The sequence below is a fragment of the Passer montanus genome, unplaced genomic scaffold, assembly GCF_014805655.1.
Source record: "Passer montanus isolate IOZ18808 unplaced genomic scaffold, ASM1480565v1 scaffold44, whole genome shotgun sequence".
NCBI lineage: Eukaryota > Metazoa > Chordata > Aves > Passeriformes > Passeridae > Passer > Passer montanus.
The window spans coordinates 1,344,074-1,366,571 of record NW_024369262.1 but is presented as its reverse complement, the minus strand read 5'-3'; the positions used below and the strand labels follow the sequence as shown (position 1 = coordinate 1,366,571).

The 22,498-nt window shown below is 56.1% G+C and overlaps 1 protein-coding gene across 1 annotated transcript; it reads right to left on the bottom strand.

Moving 5' to 3' along the window:
• Positions 1-94: 94 nt before the first annotated feature.
• Positions 95-20,334, bottom strand: MMP28 (matrix metallopeptidase 28). The gene is made up of 9 exons (XM_039720871.1): positions 20,287-20,334; positions 17,530-17,829; positions 9,343-9,422; positions 8,494-8,648; positions 4,850-5,071; positions 4,280-4,525; positions 3,752-3,901; positions 3,136-3,303; positions 95-2,097 (listed from the first exon to the last, which is right to left on the bottom strand). The coding sequence occupies exons 1-9, from the start codon at positions 20,332-20,334 to the stop codon at positions 1,703-1,705; spliced, it is 1,764 nt and encodes a 587-aa protein (XP_039576805.1). The 3' UTR covers positions 95-1,702.
• Between the last annotated feature and the right edge of the window lie 2,164 nt (positions 20,335-22,498).

Sequence of the window (22,498 nt, the reverse complement as noted above, 5' to 3'; positions counted from 1 at the left end):
CTCAAACACAGCCCTGTCAGGAAACTGGAGATTTGCTTAAAAAAAGCCAACCCAACCCCAAAGTGCGACATGAAAACAAGCACAAACCCCAATGCCACATATCCAGAGGTTGGTTTTATTTGCTGTCAGGTCTCCAAGCCCTTGGGGCTCCCTGCAGGCCACGTCACCTCATTGCCATTCAATTCCTGTGACAATGTGTGTTTCTCTGGCAATGTGGAAAGTCCCCCGAGGTTCTGGGCAGATGAAGACCCTGTGTCTGTGTCTGCTCATGAAGGGCTCACTCACAGGAGTTACGGAGAATGGGAGGAGTGCTGGCTCCCCGTCCTGCCCAACCCACAGCTCAGCTGGCACCAAAAGCCCTTGGGAAGTACCAGCCCTGGCACCCTGCTTAGAGCAAGCCCCGCTCTGCTGGGAAGGTCTGGAAAGGGCAAAGATGAGGGAAAGAGGAATCCTGGAAGCTGCTGGCAGCAGGAGGGCACCCTGACATCAGCCCAGCACCCTGACAGTGCAGCAGGACCAGAGCAGTGCTGGGCTCTGAGTCCTGGCAGAAACACTGCACAAACGGTTCCAGTAAATCATTCCATAAAGCTGAGCCCTGTCTCGCTCAGCACCGGTGCCTCAGAATTCCAGCCCAGGGAAGCTGAGGTCCGTCCCCAGCCCTGGGACACGGTGGCCCTTTGCAGACACCTGGTGACCCTGCCCAGGAGCCAGCGGCGTTTCCAGGTGGGGAGTCAGCCTTGGGAAAGGAATGAGGAATGTGCAGCCACACAGTCCCCGTGAGCCTGCATGCACAGGCATGTCCCTCTGTCCTGCTCACCCTCTCCTCTTCCCCTCCTCCCCCAGTAATCTGTCACCCCCGTTCATCCGGGTGGGGCCCAGGGAGTCAGGAATTCCCTGGTCCCGTGTCCCTTGCAGAGGCAGAGGAGCACTGGCACCTTCTGTGCACCCAGTGAGGGCTGCCAGACACAGGGGACCCCAGCCAGGCACCCCAAACCCATCCAAGGCAATGCTCCTGCTGCCTGTGAGCTGCAGCCCAGCTGAGCCCCCCCTTTCTCTCCACCCAAAGAGGCTCCTACACCAAACCCCGCTGCTTTCAGCCCAAAATCCCACTGTGGTGGTGTCTCCAGCTGCCTCAGCAGAGCACTGGGGTGTGAGCAGAGCCCAGCAAAGCATCCCCAACCCTCCATACCCCGGGGTCTGAGCAAACAGCAGGGGCAAAGCTCCACATCGACCCAAATCTTTGTCCAAATGTCTCCTTTCTTTTGGTTTCAAGCAGGAGACGTTGTCAGTCTGTTATTGAAAACCATCCACACCCCAAAGCAAGCAGCAGCGAGACACTTCTGCCTGATGGTGGGAAAATGACAGATATCAACAAGTATCAGCAAAGATATCAAAAAGTATCACCAAACCCCAGTCCTGGCTTGAAAAACGTGTAACAATACCTGAAAGTAAACAGAAGTGGGTGTGTGTGCAGCCTCCGTGGCTGATACATTTTTCTGTGCTCTCCTATAAAAAACACTGTCCCGAAGGCTGCAGCCGCCTGGCTGTGCCACGCCTGTCCCAGCCGCATCCCAGCTCTGCTGGGTGGCTGCTCCACCATCCCACGGCTCCAAGAGACACCCAGTCCCTGCCCGAGCATCCCGCAGGCACCCAGAGTCACACCAGGGGATGCAGAGCCCCGTCTCACCCCATCCCACTGCGCTCAGAGCAGCACCTGCTCGCTGTTGGCGTCCCAGCAGCCCATCCAGGCCAGCTGCGTGGCCCACTTGCCCGTGGCCACCACCTGCAGCTTATCCTGGTCGAACTTCCAGTAGCGGTCATCCCGGAAGAAGTAGGCGGCCCGGTCGCGGTGGGCGAGCGCCCCGGCCGTGCCCGCGGGCAGCCCGGCCCAGTCCCGCAGGCCGCGGGGGTAGTAGGGCTCCAGCCCCAGCGGCTCCTCGCCCACCACGAAGTACTTGGGGCCCTTGAAGAGGACGAGGCGGCGGAGCTGCGGGAAGTAGAGCGCGGTGTCGGGGTGCCGGGGCAGCCCCAGGGCGCTGCACTTTTGGGGGAATCCTGCCTCCAGCGCGGAGCCCGCGTAGCGCCAGCAGCGGCCGCCTGCGGGGAGAGGGGTTAGGGCATGTGGGACCCCGCAGGGTGAGATCCAGGAGATGGGGACACGCTCGGCCACAAGGCTTTGTGAAGGGTCAGTGGTATCCGTCCCGCTGGTGACCCCACCGGAACCACTGCCCCGAGGACCAGGCTGGGGGAAACTGAGGCACGGCAGCTCAGGGGGTTGGAGGCATGGAAAGGGACCTCCAGGGACAGAGCAAGGCCACCACCGTGCTGCTTCTGGCAAACCTCCCCCCTGACCCTGCACAGCGAATGGGACAGACAGAAACAGACCCAGCCGAGGCTGGGGCATCCAAAACCAGAACTGCCATGGGGACCGGGGGCTTGGCTGTCCCCACAGCACCCTGTCCCCACAGCAGCGCAGACAAAAGCCCCTTTCTGCTCACAAGGCGCAGCCTGACGCACCCTGGGGAGGACGGAGGGAGTGGAGAGGGCTGGGGAGGCAGAGGGGCTCTGGCTCTCAGCCAGCTGCAGCACAAAGCTCCTTTTCTGAGCCACCAGGCACTGCTTGCCATTAAAAGCTGGGGCTGACCCTGGCAGCCAGGCTGCCTGGCCTGACCTTCCTGTCCCCAACTGGCTGCTGGGCAGCTCAGGGATGGTATCCCACTCCTGGGGCAGCTCATGGATGGTATTCCAGCTCCCGGGGCAGCTCAGCCTCCAGGCACAGCACAGGGATCCATGTGCACCACGAAACCCCCCTGCACCTCCCTGCACCTCGTGTTTTGGGGAGCAGGTTCTCCCCAAGACCCACCACTGCGCCTGGATTTGCTTTGACAATGCTGATGGGGAAACTGAGGCACGAGGAGGTGATGTGGCTGCCAGAGCCATGTGGTTCACCCACGACAGGGCACCGAGCCCAGGGTTTGCACACCCAGGACACAGCAATGCCCCAGCTCTGCGCTGCGAGGGGACCAGCGGGAGGGGACACGAACAGGAGTGGTGTGGCTCCAGCCAGACCTGCACAGCCACTCTGGCAGGAGCAGTGGCAGCCCCGAGGGGAGTCCCCTGCCAGGCCTCACCCACCTTTGAAGAAGTAGAACTTCCCAGTGAGCTGGGACCAGGCGCAGGCGTCGATGCCAGCAGGGAGGCCGGGCCAGCGTGGCTGCAGTGGCTGCGGGTCACTGGCATTGCCACTGGGTGACACCACCCAGTAGTGGCTGCCCTTGAAGATGTAGAGGTTGTAATCCCCGTCTGTGAGGCAGAGGGAGGGTGCCCCAGGTGAGGAATGTTATTGAGCCACCCTCCACTGCTACCCAGCCCCCCTCTCCTCCCCGTGCAGCCCCCTGGTGCTTTGGGGTTGGGATGCTTCCTCGTGCCCTTCCAGCCACCCCCTCAGCTTCCAGAACCCATTGCTGCCCTCCAGGCATGAGAGGATAAATGCTGGGCACGGTTCAAGGCTCATCTTGCACAGCTGAGCTCCTGCAGTGATCAATCCTTGCCATGGCCCAAGTTTTAGGGTGTTTCCCCTGCTCCTGGCACATTGCTGTGCCCTCAAGGTGCACTTGCATCAGTGATGCCAGCAGTGCCAGGAGCTGCGGACCAGTCACACCCACCTTTCCCTCCCCTGGAGCTGCAGCAGCACTGGGACAAGGGCTAGGGGTGCACGTTTGGGGAGGGGGTCACAGTGGCCAGCACCCACCGGCGGTTATGGCGTCGAAGAAGGAGTGGCAGTAATAGGTGCTGAGGCTCCTCTGCTCTCGGTCCTTGCCGTAAAGGTCCGTGTTCCAGTCCTGGAAGTGAGTGAAGACCTTTCCTGGGAGCTGGACGGCCGAGCCCTTGGAGGGCTTTCCTGGGATGGAACAAGGGGTGATGAGTCTGGAGAAGGGACAGAGAAACAACCTTTCCCAAAGCTCAGGGCTGGGACTCCCAAGACTCCAAAGACTCCTAGTCCCAATGTCTGGCTCCTATCCCACTCTACATGATGGTGGCAAAAATCCCTTGGCACCCCAAAAAACATGCACCAGCAGACAAGCAGGCAGCAAATCCAACCTTCCCTGCCCGGAGGCCCTGGCACTGTCCCACCTCTCCTGCATTTCCTCCCCTCCACACACAGGAACGGGGCCCATGTGAGTGCAGTCCTCTCCCTGCTCCCATCCCTGCTGCTCCCTCCCCACCCCAGAGAACCACCCTGGAGAAATGCAGGGATACCCAGGGAAACCAGGCTCACCGTACAAATTCTGGATGGCCAAGATGTCATCCCAGCTGAGGACAAAATCCTTGCTGAGCTTCTTGTAGTAGGGGGACATGAGGGCGCTCTTGACGGGCGAGTGCTGCAGCCCCAGCGTGTGCCCCACCTCGTGGGCCACCACGATGAAGAGGTTGCGGCCCTTGCCGCTGTGCAGGGACCAGCGCTCGGCGCTGTCAAAGTGGGCTTCTCCTCGCCGGGGGAAGAAGGCGTGGGCCAGGGCACCTCCTGGGGACACGAGAGCCATCAGGGACCACGGCACACGTGGCTCTGGTTCGCCCGAGTGCGCCTCGGTTTTGGGTGTTTTTGGAGGAGCCCATGTTTGGAGGGTGGTGTGGGGCTCCTTGAGGAACGTCTCAGCCGCCTTGCTGGCGCACCTCAGTTGCAGAGTTGGGAGGGGAGACCCCAAATCAGACAGCAAACTGGTGCAAACTGGGCTGGAGAGGCTGCAGAGCCTCAACCACCCCCAGCCCACCACACCCCAGCCCTCCTCCCTGCGGGGAAGAGCCCACGTTGCAAAAGAGAAGCTTACGAGGGGGGAGCGACCAGCACCTGGCCCATCGAAGGCGTTGTTGAGCCCGTCGTTGTGGTCCCCGTGGAAGAAGGTGAGGCGGATGTCAGCGGGGCCCTCCTGGGCCTCCCAGAAGAGCAGGGAGGACACGTTGCTCCAGAGCTGGAAGGCGGCTCTGACGGCCAGGCGCACCTCGTGCCGCGGCAGGTAGGACGGCCAGTTCACCACGCGGTACCGCAGCTGCCGCTGGGGCCAGCGCCCTCCTGCACCCCACAGGGCCCCCAGGGATTGCACGGTCAGGGGGGCTCCGTCTCATCAGAAGGCTAATTAATTGCTTTATCATACTATATTATTGCCCCAGATTGCATGGCAAGGGGTATTCTCTCTGCTGTCTGTATGGGAGTTGTCTTCTGTTCAGTGGGCAGTGTTCCTGATCTCTTCCACACCCACTCCTCCCTCTGGGGGGACACCTGCTGATAACAGGCTGTGGAATGTCCCTGCATGGCTGATAAGAGCTACAGCATCCACTGGGAGATGCTCCGCCCAGAGGGAGGAGCCAAGGATTCCTACCCGGATATAATCTGAGATTTCAAACATTCCTACCCGGATATAATCTGAGATCCTGGAACACCAGCACGGCTTCTCCGCTGGATTTCCCAGAGGAACAGCAGCTGCCTCTTCCACTGGATCTTCAGGGGAAGACTGCACCCTTCTACAGGATCCCTGCTCCAGCAGAACCACCCCTGACACTCCAGGAGGACTGCAGCCACAATTCCAATGGGACTACTGCCAACACCCTGACCCACAGGGTGTCAGGCTGTGTTCTGACTCTGTCAGTGTTGTTTTAATTTACTCTTTACTTGTTTATCACAGGGTGTCAGGCTGTGTTCTGACTCTGTCAGTGTTGTTTTAATTTACTGTTTACTTGTTTATTTTATGCTTTTATTTTCTTCCCTATTAAAGAACTGTTATTCCTCCTCCCATATTTTTTGTCTGAGAGCCCCTTAATTTCAAATTCATAGCAATTCGGAAGTGGGGAGGGGTTTATATTCTCCATTTCAGGGGAGGCTCCTGCCTTCCTTAGCAGGCACCTGTCTTTCCAAACCAAGACAATTACTCCATATTATATTACCTCTAAACTGAATCTGCCAAGCACCCAACTGCACTGAACTGCACAGAATCTCGTGACTGTCAGTTCACAGTCCCAACACACACACACCTGGATTCAATTGGTCAATGAATCAAAACACTCACAGAATCCAATTACCAATTCCCTTCAGGTAAACAATCTTCCACAGTGCATTCCCCTTGTGAACAACAAATGAGATAAGAATTGTTTTGATCATTCTTTTCTCTGCTTCTCTCAGGTTCAGAGAATGTGAATCCCACACACCTGCCACAGGACAGGCTCAGTGTGGCAACTTGGGCTCATCCTTCCACCCAGGGGCTGCCTGAGTGGAAGAAAACTTCATGGAAATGTCATGGTTGGGCCAAGGCAAAGCTGGAAGGTGAGGCAGCTGCAGCACCACGATTAAATCTGTCTGAAGGTGCCACCACTAGAGCCCACCCAAGGCTGGAAACCCCGAAACCTCTCTGAGGAGATGAGAAGCTGTGGCACCAAGTTTGAACTCAGCCTTTGGCTCACGGAGTCAAATCCAGCACGGGTCCCTGCTGGAGGTCTGCTGCCTGATGCCAGCCTCGAGTCCAGAAGATGCAGCCCCAGGGCTGGATTGCAGGGGGAGCAATCAAAGCCACCTCTGAAAAGGTGGGAAAAGGCAAAGGAGTGGGAAGGGCTCTCGGCAGCACCTTGGGGGCACAGCTCAGTGCCCAAGGCTTCCTTGGAAGCTGTCAGGGGAGACAGAGCCCTGATATCACCAGGACAGCTGGGGACAAGGACGAAGGGAACAAGCACTGTGACTGCCCCTAAGCTCCTTCCTCCTCTTTCTCCTCCTCCTCCTCCTCCTCCTCCTCCTCCTGGCAGCTGTGGGACCCCAGAGCCCTGGGATTACATTTATCTGGAGGCATCTGGGAGCAGGAAAAAAGCCGTGGGGCCCTGGGGGGATGTGGGTGCCAGAGCCAGTGCTGAGGCGTGGGAGTGGGGCCAGACCTCCAGCATCTGCCTCTGCTCCAGATGTGCAGGAAAACAGGGGGAACAGAGCCGGGAGCACACCAGGGCTCACTGCTCTGGCTCTGAGCTGAGCCTCCCTGGCACACATCCCACCCCAGCTCTGCCTCCTTCTCCCCACGGCTGGGGACACTCTGGGCTAGCTGGTCACACTCCTGGGGACAGAATCAGCTCCCACTGCTTGTCAGTGCAGTCATGGCCTCCAGCTCCAAAGGGACACAGAGCTGCCACTCTGCACAGCAAGAGCTAAAAGCAGCCCTAAAACAAAGCCTGGCATCCCATCCTTCCCTCCACAGGAGCAGAGCATCCACCACCAGAGGAGGATGGGCAAGGCTGGCTCTTGGGAAGAGGAGGGCTTGGCTTTGCCCCCGTGCTCCAAGTGTGCCCCAAGCCAGCAGGATGAGGGACACAGGGGCTGCCCAGGGGACATCCCGCTGGGAAAGGGTGGATAACAAAGCACTGTGCTGGCTCAGCTGCCAGGGTTTCCTGCTTCAAGCAGGACAAACAGCACAAAGCCCTCCCCAGCCTTCCTGGCTGGTGCCACCAGCCCTGCAGCACCCCTGGTGCCATCCAGCCCGTGGGTACAGACGTGGTGCTGTCCCATCCCTGCTGCCTGTGGCATCAGATCACCAGAGCAACAACCAGTGCCACACTGAGCCCTTTCTGCCCTTTCCTTGAGCCACTGGGCATCTCTCACCACCCACCCACTTTTTGTGATGCCCAAAAAGGAGACCCATGAGCCACAGGGCACTGGCTGCTTCTGTCTGCCCACCTCCTGCTGCATGTCCTTGCTGCTCTGCTCACTGCCCACGTGTCCTGGGCTCCTGTAAGGGACACATGTTGGGGCTTTGGAAGGAAATCCAGAGGTGAAGGAGGATGACAGGGCTCTCCTGGGGCTGTCCATGGCCAGCCCTGCCAGATGCACAGAGCCTGACACGGCACAGAGCCTTTTCTTAATCTCCCCTTCGTTTTTCCCATGTCCTAAGCACAGCTGGCCCTGGCCCTCCTGCTCTCTAGGAATCCAGTTACTCATCTGCAAGCCCAAAGAGAGCTCACAAGGGATGAGAGGCCCAGTCCTGGACACACAGGAGCACAGAAGGATGCTTGGAGCAGAGTTAAACCCCTCAACATGGGTGAAATTACTCTCGGGTCAGGCAGCCAAGTGCTGGCAGGTTTTTGGCTACTGCTGTGTCCCTAATATGCATTACAAGTCCCAGAGGTCAGCAAAACCTGGAGATCACTGTGTGCCAGCCCCTGCCCTCCAGATCGTGCCAGCCCAGCTGGGTGTGGGGCCACGGTGACCTGAGTGCTCTCTGGGACATCTCCTGCCAGTAAAACCACCCCAGAGAGCTCAATTCCCAAAACTGGGAGTGGAATCTCTAATCACTGCTGCCATCAAGCCGTAAATAAAGAGCTTTAAAAACAACCCCTGGGCGTGCCCTGGGCTGGATGCTGCGCTGGATGCTGCACCGCCCACCCACAGCAGCTTCCCCCGAGCCCAGCACGGCAGGGCCGAGCACCCCCGACCCCAGACCCCTCCGGAGCCCCGGTGGTGCTCACCGTGCTGCGCCGTGCGCCGGCGGCGCCGGGCGGGCGCTGCCCCCGCAGCGCGGCCGTGCCCGTCGTCGGTGCCACACCTGGGCAGGGCCATCTGATGGAGGGTGCGGGCATCCAGCACCCCGCTGGGCGGCAGGTGGCTCACCCGCTGGAAATCCCTGCAGGACGAAGGGAGATAGCAGCAGCCACGTTCAGCCCCTCCCCACCGTGAGGAGTTTGGGTGGTTTTGGTTCTGCCGGGGGTTTGACCCGAGCCAGGATTTTCACCCTGCAAGCGCCACACCCCAGCGGCAGAACTTCACCCAGGTGGCAAAACAAGAAGGATTTGGCTCTGCAACCACAGCTGACCTGTAAGTCACCTCCTAGCAGGGCAAAGGAGCCTAAAAATGGAGCCTAAGAATGCCTTTCCCCGTTTTTAACCCGTTATTTGATTTCACATTTAACTTTGCATTTGGCTTTGCACAAGGATGCTCCCAGAGCCGAGGTGATGTCCTGAGGAGAAGCCCAGGCAGGAGCTGGCAGCTCGCCCCCCCTGCCATGTCCCAGCCGTCCCCAAGCTCGGCCTCCCCGCAGATTTTATTGCAGGCGAGCACCGGGCCATAAAAGGCAAATGGAGCAGCGAGAGCCGGGTGCCAGCAGCCGGCACCCAGCTGCGGGACCGGGCACGGACCCGCCTCCCCAAATGGACTGCCTGTGCTTTAGCATCAGACCGTGAGACACAGAGCCCCCAGCTGCCAAAAGACCCCTCTGACTGCTAAAAAAATAAAGAAATAAAGCCCCTCGGGGTGCTGGCAGCATCCCTGCAGCTGGAGCTGCCGAGTGTGGAGCACAGCGCTGGATGAAAGGCTCCTACCTCAGCGCCCTGGTGAACTCGGCGGGGCTGTGTGTGCCGGGCCCCGGCGCCCTGAAGTAGCCGTACTTCTCCAGGAAGAGCTGCAAGAAAAGATGGGAAAGGTGCAGCTCAGAGCACGTGTTGGCTTGGGAAGGGGGGAAAAAGATGAGGTGGCAAACAGCGCTGCAAACCCAAACTGCTCCTGAGAGCGCTGCACCTCCAGCAGCCGCGCCAGCACAGCTCCTGTGTCTCCTCCCCATCATTTCGGATGGTTTTTGGCCACGACACAGGAGGAAATGAGAGGCATCAAACCCCTCTGCTGCCATCTCATCCGCAGCCAGAGGCGAGCAGACTCAGAGCTCAGATGGCCCCGGCTCAAGGCCCGAGGTGCGGGGCCGGGCTCAGCCCCCCCATCCCCAGCAGGATGTGCTGCTGCAAAGTGGGGTCGCTCCGGGCTCAATTCGCTTTGCCAAACCATTCTTCTTCTTATCGGCCGCTGACACGGACGGAGATTGCCTCTCTGAACTTGCTCCAGCACTTGAATTGTATGTTAAAGAAAATAAACGGCTCGGGCCGGCTTTTGGAGGAGTTAATAGCCGGGGTCACAGGAACGCTCCACGCCCGCCTGCCCCGCCCCAGGGATGTCTGCGGGAGACAAACAAGCTGCCCAGCATCCTGTTAGTGCAGCAGAGCCGCAGTTACAGCAGTGAATAATAATCAGAATAAAAAGTGAAAGCGGCGGCTTCCCCTCCCCGCATCCCAAAGGAGAGGTGTGCTGAGCGCCAGGAATGCCACGGCTGGTGCCCTCTGGGTGCTTTTAAAGCTGTTTCCTCCCGGCTCATCCCGGGGGCTGGAAAAGGAAGGGGTTGGAGTGATGACCTCCTCTCAGTGCTGCTCCTGGCTGTGGGTGACCCAGCTCTCCTTCATGTCCCTGCAGGGAGGCAGCAGAGCTTCCTCCTTGTCACCTGGCAAGGAGCAGCAATGGTTTGTGGAGGTGGCAGTCCCGAGGTGTGCCAGGGCCTCTCCCTCTCCTCCTCCTGCCCAAACCTTCTGCTTGCCATGAACAGTCATCCTCATGTCATCCCCAAACACGTCACTCCTGCGTGGGCAGGCACAGCCACGTGTGCTCCGCAGCCCTCACCTCCTCCGGTTTAATCTCCTCCACTTTCACCTCCTCCACTTTCATCTCCTTTACACCCCTTCCACCTGGAGCATCCCTCTCCAGCAGAGCACCAGCACAGATTCCTGCCTGGACACGCTCTTTACCCAGCCCCACACAGGGAATTTGGCTGTTTTTCCCACCAAAGCTGCCTGTCCCAGCTGGAGGCAGCAGCAGCTCATCCCAGCAGTGCCAGGCTGCAGCAGCCAGAGCCTGAGCATGGCCAGAGCCTCCCAGACAGCTCCCATGGTCAGTGAGGCAGGATAAATCAGGCTGGTGCCACCCTGGCAGGGAGAGCATTGGTTTGTTGGTCAGGAGAAGCCACACCACCTCTGCCCAGGGTTTAGCATCCAGCCTGGGCTTGCCATTCCCCAGCCACACCGGGATAATCCACCCTCCCAGGGGTACCAAACCCAGAGCAGCTGGGTGGGCCTGCAGGGATGGAGGAGCATCCTGGGATGTTGGTTTGTTGGTCAGGAGAAGCCACACCACCTCTGCCCAGGGTTTAGCATCCAGCCTGGGCTTGCCATTCCCCAGCCACACCGGGATAATCCACCCTCCCAGGGGTACCCAACCTGGATGGGCCTGCAGGGATGGAGGGGCATCCTGGGGATAGGGTGGTTTGGAGCCCTCTGAGAGTCCTGCAGAGGAGAAGGGATCTCATCCTTTTCCCCTGTGCTTGTATTTCTGTAAAGTTCTCCTCCAGAAGCACACAACCACCAGTTACATGGTGAATCACCAGTTACATGGTGAATCACCAGTTACAGGGTGAGGATGCCTGTGGTGACATCACTGCAGGTAAATGTGAGCTGAGAACACCTGGATGGAAAGTCCTGGCTCTCACATCACAGTCTGAACCTTTTCTAACATGATTTTGCATTCACTCAGCACAACCTGAAGCTCTTTCCTCGCCTGTAACCCAACACAATCCCATCATTAAAGCGTGAAAATGGTTTTTCCTCACCATGATCTCATGAAGGCTTGAAACCCCATCTGGGCACGTCAGGGTGCACAGAGAAAAAAGCAACCCCTGTCCCAGCAGCTGCTCTTGAGCAGCACCAGAAGGCACAGAGGCCACTGGCTTTATCATTCCTGCCCAGAGCTCCTTGAGCTTTGCAAGTCCAAGCAAAGCAGCATTTTCTCTCTGGTTTCTGACCTGTGTCAGATTGAGGTTCTCACACACAGGCACCAACTCTCCAGCTGCAAAACCATCAGGAGAAATTCTATTACATTTTCTAGACACATCTGCTGTCAGCTAAGGGTGATGGTGGTCCTGGAAACACAGAGCTGCAGGAGAGGGATGCGCTGATCCCTGTCAGGGATTTATGTGAGCACAGAGCATACAAACCCAGGGAGTTTTGGGGGTTCAGGGGAACCCAAGAGCCCCCTGCCACAGTGTCCTGTGCCCAAACCAGTGCTCAAGGCTCCCCCAGCACTGCACAGCCCCCCAGAGCCCAGGGCTGGCTGGAATCTGGCACCAGCCCATGAAACCTCTCCAGAGGCTGCAGTGCAAAGTCTGGCCAGGCTGGGAAACCCCCTCCCTCCTGCCCCAGACGGGAAAAACGCTCTTTTCCATACAATGGGAAAAGAAAAACAGCAGGAAACCAAGAGAAACATTAACATGAAATATGCCCAGCTCCCCCTCTGCATGAAGGAGGGAGAGGAGCACGGGTCTGGCTGCAGGGGAGCCAGGGCTGGGGCACCGAACCTCGGGGGCTGCAGCAGGGACAGCCAGAGGGGCCCTCCCCATCTCAGGGCTCTGATGTGGAGCCTGTTACAGCCCTGGGAATCATCTCTGCCTTGGCTGAAGCCAAGGAAACACCTTGCCCTCCACCACAGGCATGCCGGGTGGAAGACAGCCAGCGGCAAACACAATCAGCCGGGGTGAGGAGAGTGTGAGACGGCAGGCTCCGCTCCTGCCCCTCCCCTGCACACACAACGCTGCTGCCGGGGCTCCTCTCCACCAGCTGAGTGCAGGGGAAGCCTCACACAGCTCCTGCTGACCGTGGTCCCTCTGCTCTGCCGGGCAAACCCCATCCCTCCCCTCCATCCCCAGCAGGCAGGGAAGGGATCCCATCCTGCCAAAAAGTGCTTATAATGTGTTGTAATTAAGAAACAGTTGGCTTCTGATTGTGATCGTTTGGATTATAACATCTTTGTTTTCTCACCCTTCACGTGTGACTGAAAATAAAATAAAAACACCTCTCAGTTGCTCCATCTCTGGGTCAGAAAAGGGATCAATCTGACACATGTGTTTTGTGTCATGTTTACAGGTGACACCACCACAAGCTGCACCTTTATAGGCTTTTGTTTGAAACCACGAGACAGCCCAGGTAGATCCTAAACCCAGGCTGGTTCCAGCATCCCCAGGCCCATCCCACATCATCTCACCACCAAAATGGGAGCAGTGTTCCTGCTTTTCAGCCTCAGTTTCCCCAGCACACACTCGAGCAGAGCCGGCCCGGGGCGTGTTTTGAGTGGTCACAGAGGGAGCAGCGGCTCCTCCTGCCCAGCGGGTCCCTGCTGCCTGCGAGCTGCCTCCGGGAGATGTCTCAGCAATTAAAAACGCTCATTTGCTCCCGCTCGTCCCTGCGAAGCCTCAGCAGAGCCCCCGCGCCGCTCTTGTTTAAGTGTGTGTGTAAGCATCTCCATAAATATTCCGGCTTGGACACGGGAGACACACGAGAAGGGGCATTAGCGAGCAGGGGCTGGCTGTGCTCCCGCGGGAAAGGCAGGGCAGCCTCGGCCGGTTCTCTGCGTGCTCACAGCCCCGGCACCGCCGGGATGCTGGGACTGCCCAGCCCGGCCTGGAGCCACCTCCAGTCCGCCCACCACCCCCTAAACCGACTTCAGCAGCAAATCATCCACCTGGCACTAAAGATGTGCAGTTGGGGCCTTCTAAACTCTTTTTTTAAATTTTTATTTTATTTTTTAACACAGCATCTTCTAAAGCTGAGAAGCTTTAAGCCTGGTCTAGCTAAAACCCCGCCTGGTTTCACCAACCCTTTGGATGTGCCGTGGAACAACTTGGGCTGGTGGAAGGTGTCCAGGGAGTGGAATGGGATGAGCTTTAAGGTCCTTCCAACCCAAACCAACCCAGGAATCAGTGCTAACTCGCTGGGAAGCAGCTGGCAGCTTTGCCCCGGCACCCCCAGCACCCACACCCCGAGGGGCTGCAGCACCAAAACTGCTGAACGCCACCCAAAGCTCAGCAGGAAAGACGACTGGGCTTGGAAAACCTTCCCTGCGAACAGCAGAGTGCCTGACAAACCAGCTGGTCCCGCAGACTGGCTTCGTCGTGTCCGAGGGCAGAAAGGAAACGAGTCCTGCCCCCCAAAAAGGGGAGGCTGCGAGCCGGGAAGGCGCCGGCCCCGCTGCCCTGCCCGGCGGGCGGGATGTGCCCTGGCACACAAGGGGGGATTGTCTGGGGGGAAGCAGGAAGAAAGAAAGGCGAGCTGTTTGTGCTGCGGTGACTCACGGCGTGTAAATCACACCGCGGACCGACCGCCGGGGCACATCCGCGGTCTGGGGTGATGCGGGGCCGGGCCTCGGAGGGGCGATTCCCCCTCCTCTGCACCTCTCCGTCCATCGTGCCGAGGCTGAACAGCAGGAGTTTTTTGCAGGAAGGAGGATTTCTCTGCCTTTTTTCAGAAGGAAAATGTGGGATGCTCTGTGCCCCGAGCCCCGCCGGGTCTGCGTGGAGCCTCCCTCCACCCAGCTGTGCTCAGCATCCCGCACCCATCCCTGCTCCTAAAACACCTCAGAAACGCTGGAGCATTTCCCAGCCCAGAGCCCGAAATTATTTGGTAAGGGGGAGAAGTCAGTGTGCACCAGATGCTGCAAATTGGGAAGGAGAAGGGCAGGACAGGGGGGGAAAAATGATAAAAAAATCCAAAATGAGAATTACTCAGTCTGTTAGTCCAGCTCTCTGTTCCCCTTCCCCTTCCCTTCCTCAGTTTTTATGTCCACCAAAACAGACCTGGAGCTTCTCACACAAATCCCTGCAGGGATTTCATTGTCCTTTGTCCAGCACCTCACCGTGCTCCTCACTCCCACCACGGGCTGAGATCTCACACGGCCCGGGTATTTTACACAATTCCCCTCTTTGTCCAGCACCTCACCGTGCTCCTCACTCCCACCACGGGCTGAGATCTCACCGGGTATTTTACACAATTCCCCCGGGATCAGGGAATTTCGGGCATTACCAGCCCCCAGCTGCTGTCTGAGCACAGCCCAGCCACACACAGCTCTGAAAACAATGTGCTCTCTTACACTGGGCCCTCTCCTATCTGTAATGATAAGATGATTTCACATACAAATGTTTCAAATTAAATTTTCAAATTTTCCTTATTTTTAATGTGGTTTTGGGGTTTTTTTTAACTGCAATTTGTACAGATGCAGTGAAAACATGGACACCAGCCAGGAAAAGCACACAACTGGACATTTGACAGTCTTATGCATCTAAGTTTACACAACATATTGTTGCTAACTGTGGCTTTTTAAAAAGAATTTAAGAAAAAAAGTTTTAGAAGCAAAGCCTGGAAGTGCTCTGAAAGCCACAAATCACCAGAACTATTTGATGTTATGTGAGGATTTCAGCTTCCTCCTAAAAGAAAATTAACTGCTCAGTTTATTTAGACAAGTTCCACACCCCAGTCTCTGCATTTCCATTGTGTGTGTTGTCCCAAAGTCCTGGGCAGCACAGCACATGCCCTTGGGGAAACTGAGGCAGAGAGACAGGAAAATCCCTTGCCCAGCACCCCCTCAGGAGGGATCTGCCACAGTCCTGGGATCTGTTCTGAAACTTCAAGGGAAAAGAACTCAGAAGTCACCAGTGAGGGGTGGAAAGGCAGTTTGGCTTGTTAAACCAGTTCCAAATCAGTCGGTTTTCTTTTAAAGTGAATTTTGAATTACTGGTTTTCTGAGCATTAAAATCTGTGCAGATTTATTTTCTCCAGGTGGCAGGAGGGGCTGGCTGAGGTTTGTGCACAGTGGGGGAAGCACAGCTATTAATGAGCTCTCTGAAGCAGCATCTCCCAGCAGAAAGAGCCTGCACACCAAACCAAGCCTCTGAGCATCCCTGTGCCCTTCTCCTCTCAGAGCTTGTGTCCAAAATCCCAATTAATTCACCAGGACTCGCTGGCTGGGGTTGAAAATGAAGCATTTGTACAAATGTACACTGGATCGATGCCTAAACAAGAAAAAATCCCCATTATGAACCTTTGTTCACCAGCCAGACCTCACACCTTGTCCTTCCAAAACAAACAGGATGGATGGTGGCACGGGGTGACAGTGACAGCAGGACAAACAGAAGAAACCCAGCACAGGTGATGGGGACACCCTGGGGAGAGGCAGGCAGGGGAGGGACTGGCTTTTGTCCCCTCCTGGGGACAAAATGCCGGGAGATGGGAGGGTGTGCAGGTGCACATCACCTGTGGGCACAGCGGGCACGGGCTGGGAGAGCTGGGGTGGTTCAGCCTGGACAGGAGAAGGCCCCAGGGACACACAGAGCCCTCCCAGGGCCTAAAGGGCTCCCAGAGACTGGAGAGGGACTTTGGACATGGACAAGGAGAGACAGGACAAGGAGGAATGGCTTTAGGCTGAAATAGGGCAGACTTAGATTAGATATTGGGATGGGATTGTTCCCTGTGAGGGTGGGGAGGGCCTGGCACAGGTGCCCAGGGCAGCTGTGGCTGTCCCATCCCTGGCAGTGCCCAAGGCCAGGGCATGGAGCTGCTTGGGACAATGGAGTTGTCCCTGCCCATGGCAGGGGGTGGAATGGGATGAGTTTAAGTCCATTCTAACCCAAACCAGTTTGTGATTCTCTGCCACAGCTCCACACAGCACAGCTGGCCACACACCCTGGCATTCCAACACAAGCATGGCACAGCCCCGTCCATCTCCAGCTGGCACTGCCACACACCCGTGCCACACACACTGAGTGTACCCAGGGCACACACACATGCACAGGTGCCAGGAGCTCAGGGGCACTCACCTGTGCTGGGGAGGTACCTTGGGGACACACTTGTACCCCTGGCACGGGCACACCAGGGACACAGTGACACCTGGGGCATGGTGACATCAGGACACAGGCACACCAGGGACACAGGCACACCTGGGGCATGGCCACACCTATGGCACAGACACACCAGGGACACAGTGACACCCAGGCCAAAGCCACACCCACGGCAAGGACACACAGGGATAAGCACACACCTGGCAGGACACGGGCACACCAGGGACAGGCACATCTAGAGCGTGGGCACACCTATGGCACAAGCAGAGGGACATGGGCACACCTAGGGCACGGACTCGGTGGGGACAGGCACAGCTGGGGCACGGGGAGGTGGGCACACCGGGGACACACTAGGGAATACACACACCAGGGACACACACACCAGGGCAGGAACACCAGGACACACACACCAGGGACACACACACTGAAGATATACACACACCAGGGACACACCAGGGACAGGCAGACCAGGGATACACCAGGACACACACACCAGGGACACACACACCAGGGCAGGAACACCAGGACACACACACCAGGGACACACACACTGAAGATATACACACACCAGGGACACACCAGGGACAGGCAGACCGGGGATACACCAGGACATACACACCAAGAACACCAGGGACACACATACCAAGGATACACACACCAGGGACACACCAGGGACAGGCAGACCAGGGCAACACCAGGACATACACACCAAGAACACCAGGGACACACATACCAAGGATACACACACCAGGGACACACCAGGACACACACACCAGGCACACCAGGACACACACACCGGGGACACACCAGGACACACACACCAGGCACACCAGGACACACATACCAAGGATACACACACCAGGACACACACACCAGGACACACACACCAGGGACAGGCACACCAGGGCAGGCACACCAGGACACACACACCAGAGACACGCACAGCCCTGCCGCGGCCACACGGGACGCGCGGGGGTCGCACAGCCAGGACGCGCTCCCGCCCTCCCGGTGCCGGTGCCGGAGCCCCCCGTACCTCTGCCTGCCGGCGCTGCCCCGGGGCCGGGCCGGGCTGAGCGGCTGCCAGCAGCCCCAGCGCCAGGGCGGCCCGCAGCGGTGNTCTCCCCGCCCCGGCCCCGGCCCCGGGGGCGGCCCCAGCCCCGGCTCCGGCCCAGGGCCGGGCTGCGCTGGCAGCCCCGAGCGGAGGGGCTGTCCCTGCTGGGCCCCCCGTGTCACCACCGGGGTGATGTGCCCTGTCCCCTGTCCCCCGGGAGCCTCCCCGGCCGGCGCGCGTCCCCTTCCGCCAGGTGGGAGAGCGGCTCTGCCCGGTTTGAAGCTGTGGAAAGAGGAGAAGGCAATCGCAGCTTTTCCTAACCCCGTGCTCGTCCACGGCCAGCGCTGGCCATGAGCCCAGCAGCACAGAAGGTGGGCAGCAGTGCAGCCCCTCCTCGGGGCTCTGGCAAAATCCGCACATCACAGCAGCGCTCTCAGGCTTTACACAATAACCACACACTCCGGGCTGTGGTTTACACCCTCAGGGTTGTGATTTACACTCTTTCTGCTTAAATTTCCCTCCCAGGCACGGGACTTAGTAGCCCATGGGCACGGAGGAGCAGTTTGCTGTCAGTGCCACAGCTCTCCTGCAGCTCACACACAGCTGATGATGTCGAGGGTAGCAGGGACAAGTCAACAGCTCTGTTTACTCACAGCAGTATTTTGTTTGACTATTTTGTTTTAATTTGACTAAAGCAAAAGGATGTTTTGATTCTGCTTTGGTTCAAGGGGAAAAAAATAGGATGTGACTTGGATCTGCTTTTGTTTTCATGCCAGCTTCAACCCCACACCTATTTTAAAGCTCCCAGGCTCCTTCCTCCACTTTTTAATCATGCCAAAACCTGAAGTAACAGAAGCATCTGTTGAGTTCAGCTTGAAGAGAGTTGCAGAGAGTCTGTGACACTTTGCTGCACAGCTGGACAGGGATGCAGGGAAGGGAAGCAGGATTTGAGGGAAAAAGTGATCCACATAACATAGAAAAATAGAGAAGTCACTAAGCTTCATGGTAAAAACTATGGGAGAAATGAAGGATTTGTGGCTGGGCCAGTAAGAACAGACTGAGGAGCTGCTGGAGAGCACAGTGGGCACAGCCTGAGGGATGGTGTGAGGGGAATACTGGGCCCTGGCAGGAGGGAGAGCCAAGGGATGGCCGCTCCTCACACAGGTCAGCCTCACGCTTCCTTTCAAAACAAGAGCAGCTCTGTCTGCAAACGCATCCGTGTTTGCCTCGTATCTAGGAAGCAACTGATCCATCTGCTCTTCCACTTAAGAATATGGATGATGAGAAAGTGACTGGCTGGGCTCCAGCAGGAGCAGGAAACTCCCTCCTCTGCTCATTGTCATGTGGGGAAGCGTCTGGGAGGGCACCTGCAGCCCCAGCTTTTCCCGGGCATTTCCCGGGGCTGCTGCCTCGGGCCTCAGGGGCTTTGGCACGCAGATGGAGAAGAATTCAGCCCAGCCTTGGGGATGCCAAATCATAGTTGTGTGCAGGCTTTTGGCTGGGAGTATAAAGATGTTTATGCAGCTGCTGTGATCAGAGCGGTATCAGGAACAGAAATGCTATCTCATGGAAAGGTGAGCAGATTTCCAGCTCTTACGGCGTTAGGTGAAAGATCAGAAATGGGGGAAAAAATAAAGTTTCAATCCTTGTAATTTCTACCCCAAAACTGAAACCTGATAAGTCAAGCCTGTGGCAGAGAACTAATGAAGTCTTTTAGTAAAACATTCACTAAGAGCGTGATAAATAGATCCCTACAAGGTCTGGTTTCCTAATTGTTCCTGAGTTCTTGGGTTTCTAGAGAAAATCCCTCCTCCCTTGAGTTTAACTCCAAAGATCTCAGTGCACTCACTGAGCTCAATTTCCAAACCCTTTCCTAAAGACACCTCCCAGCTCAGAGATCCTGAGTGTTCCCAATTTAATCCCATTTGCACATTGACCTGTGAACATCACAGAGAACTAAATGCCATCACCACAGGCTGGGGTCTGCAGGGGGGGAGGCTGGTTTGTCCACAGGGGCACACTGAGCATTGCAGAGAGAAGAGCTGAAGCACCAGTGGATCCCTGTCTGAGGGGAGATCCAAGAGCTCATAAACCAACATTATGAAACAGCTCTTGTGACGTGAGCTTTCTCAGAGCAGCTCTGAGTGTTTACCATAACAGATAAGCAAATAGCAACCCCATTACTCCTCTGTGGCAGCTCCTACCCAAGATGGATGTGATGCACAAGAACCTACCACCAAAAACCTTTAAAGCTCTGCACAGAGAACAGGTTCAAGCTGTTCCCTTTCATCCTCTCCAGAACAGCCATTCTTCAGGTGTTTGCTGCTGTACAGCAGCAGGATGGCTCAGTGTGTGCTGTGCCAGGCAATGCCCAAAGTCCTCATCCTGCTGCTGGAAAGTGGCCAGAGGCAGGACTTTGGATCAGGTCAGGCAGGCACAGTCATTGCTTTCCCTCCCAACCCCAGGCTGCAAGAGTCAAATTCTTTACCAAGGCTTGAGCAGCTTAATGTTCCTTGGGCTGTCACAAGAGGGAAGCTTTTCTGCTCAGACACTGTTTTCTGGGTACTTCATTCGTGCACAGCAAGTTCTCACAGGTCAAAGGACTTTCCTGTGTCCTTAAAATGTGTTAGAAAGCCTGTTTTGCCCAGTATCCTGTCTCAGACAGAGCCAAGAACAGACACTCACCACAAGGATGTTAAAGAGAAAATGCAAAGCCTGCACAGACTTCCTTGGCTTTACCTTTTGTGTGTGGAGTTCCTGGAAGTCGATGAGGTCAAGAAGCTGCATCCAGCTGATGAGGCCTCCCACAAACACACCAATTTGCTGGAGCAGTTAGAATCTCACTGCTGTTTGCTCAGCTAACAGCTAAAACCACGCATCTCTTTCTAGGATCTGGGAACCTGAGTTCCAGCAAACATCATCACCTTGGTATGAAAAGTGGAGTTTTAAGCAGTTTTGAGTGCATTGTGGCAGCTGTATTTTATAAGAACAGCTTTACAAGCAACTGCTACAGCAGCATTAGCAACATCATCTACTGGGACATCATCACACGGGCTCTGTTACCCTGGAAATGGGAATTATCAGTTCTAGATTAGGCAAAGCAGCACTGGCTGGAGCCTGGCCTCAAACCCCTGGAGACTTGAGAGATTGGCTTCAGTCACTGCCTCCCCCATATCTCTCTTTAGGACTGTGGTATTTCAGCAACTTAAAGTTGCATTTCTTCTCAGGGTGAGGTGGGTTTGGCTGCAGAGGCCCAGCATGGAAACTATTTGTCTCTGAAAATGTTTAGCTATTATTTTATACAGGAGTGGCATTTCAGCTCTGTAAGGATCACGTGCCACTCCTTCATTGGCATCTCTCTTTTCTCCACCAAGTCCTTGTTGAGCTTGGCAAGTGCTAGACCTGTTTTTATAAATAAACCACCAGCATTCCACACAGGACTGATTTCCAAAATGAAACCCTTGCCACTAGGAAAATGTATTATTGGAGGATGGAGCACAAATAGAGATACAGGCAGCAGAGCTCTACTCCCCACTATGCTGAGACCAACCCAAACTGCTCCTTTCTGCTGAGATATTCTCCTGGTTTTCCACCTCCTGACAGGACAGATCTACTGTCCTATCTCTCCTTAGTCTGGAATTTTTTTTATAGGAAGTCCTACCAAATCCTCACACAGCACTGAGAACTACAATTAATTCAATCCTTATATAATGTATTTTAAAAGTTTTTTACTTTCCTTTTAACCTCAATTAAAGCTTGTCCTGGCAAACTTTAGGCAGCTCTGGAGAAAACCTGCAGGACCCAAGGACTTGGCAGAAGTTGGAGGGCAATGACACAGTTAAACCAGCACAGTTAAATCAGCTGGGTTTGTGTTTTTTAGAGAGCATCTTCCCAGGCCTCTCTGAGCTAATTTAACTCTCACTGCACCAAACACAAGTAAAACAACCCATCAAGCAGTACAGTTTCTCTGTCCTGCTGATTTTCTGAAAGATCTGCTGAAGGTGTCTTAAAAATCCTGCAAGAACTCAGGTGGTTTTGCCCCAGTGCAGAACAGAACATAAACAAGTGCTCAGCATCACTGCCAGGCTGGAAAAGCTGAGGAGGTGGTGCCAGCTCCAGTTTTGTGGCTCACTTGGAGACTCATCTACTTGGTAATCCTGGGCAGTGACTGGAGAGGAAAGTGCTTTTAGCCTGGGGGAGAAAGCAGGGCTGGAAGCTGGGTTGGCATTAAAGGCAGCTAGAACTGATGCTCCCAATGCTGGAAGCACCAGCTGCTTGGACCACCAAGCCCTTCTCCAGGAGGGAAAAGCCACAGCCCCACCAGGGAATGCAGGGAGCAGAGGGGTGATGCTGCACCAGCCTTTCCTTGGTTTTGCCCAGCTGAGCTCAGCTCAGCCATTCCCAGCTCTGTGCTCACCTCTGAGGGCTCCAGCTGCTCCCTCAGGAGCTGTTTGTGCAGCACAAGGTGTCAGCGCTGCTGGGGAACAAACCTCAGCAGGGACACTGAGGCTGCTCTCAGTGGCTGATTGCTGCTCTCCTTCCATCCCATCCAGCTGGCACCATTCCTGCATCTGCCAGCACAGCAGTGGCAAGAGCACCCTCTAGCCTCTTCCCTCCAAACAGTAATTCCAGCTTCAAACCTTCAGCATCCAACTTTTCTAGGCCAGCAAAACAGCAGACACTGAATTAATCAACTTTCTGAACCCTCACATGCCACACATTGGATTTTATACTGTCACTAGTACATATATACCTCAGATTCCACTGTTTTAAGAGGAACAGCTATCCATAATCTGTGACAAATGTCTTTTCTAACACACTTTTCTTTCCAGGAGAAACCTGAAGAAGGCCCAGCAATCACTTTTACAACCCTGAGTAATGCTGGTTTGAACTTTGTTACCATGACCATCAATGCACACCAAGCTGGGAGGTGGCTCATAAACCTTAACAA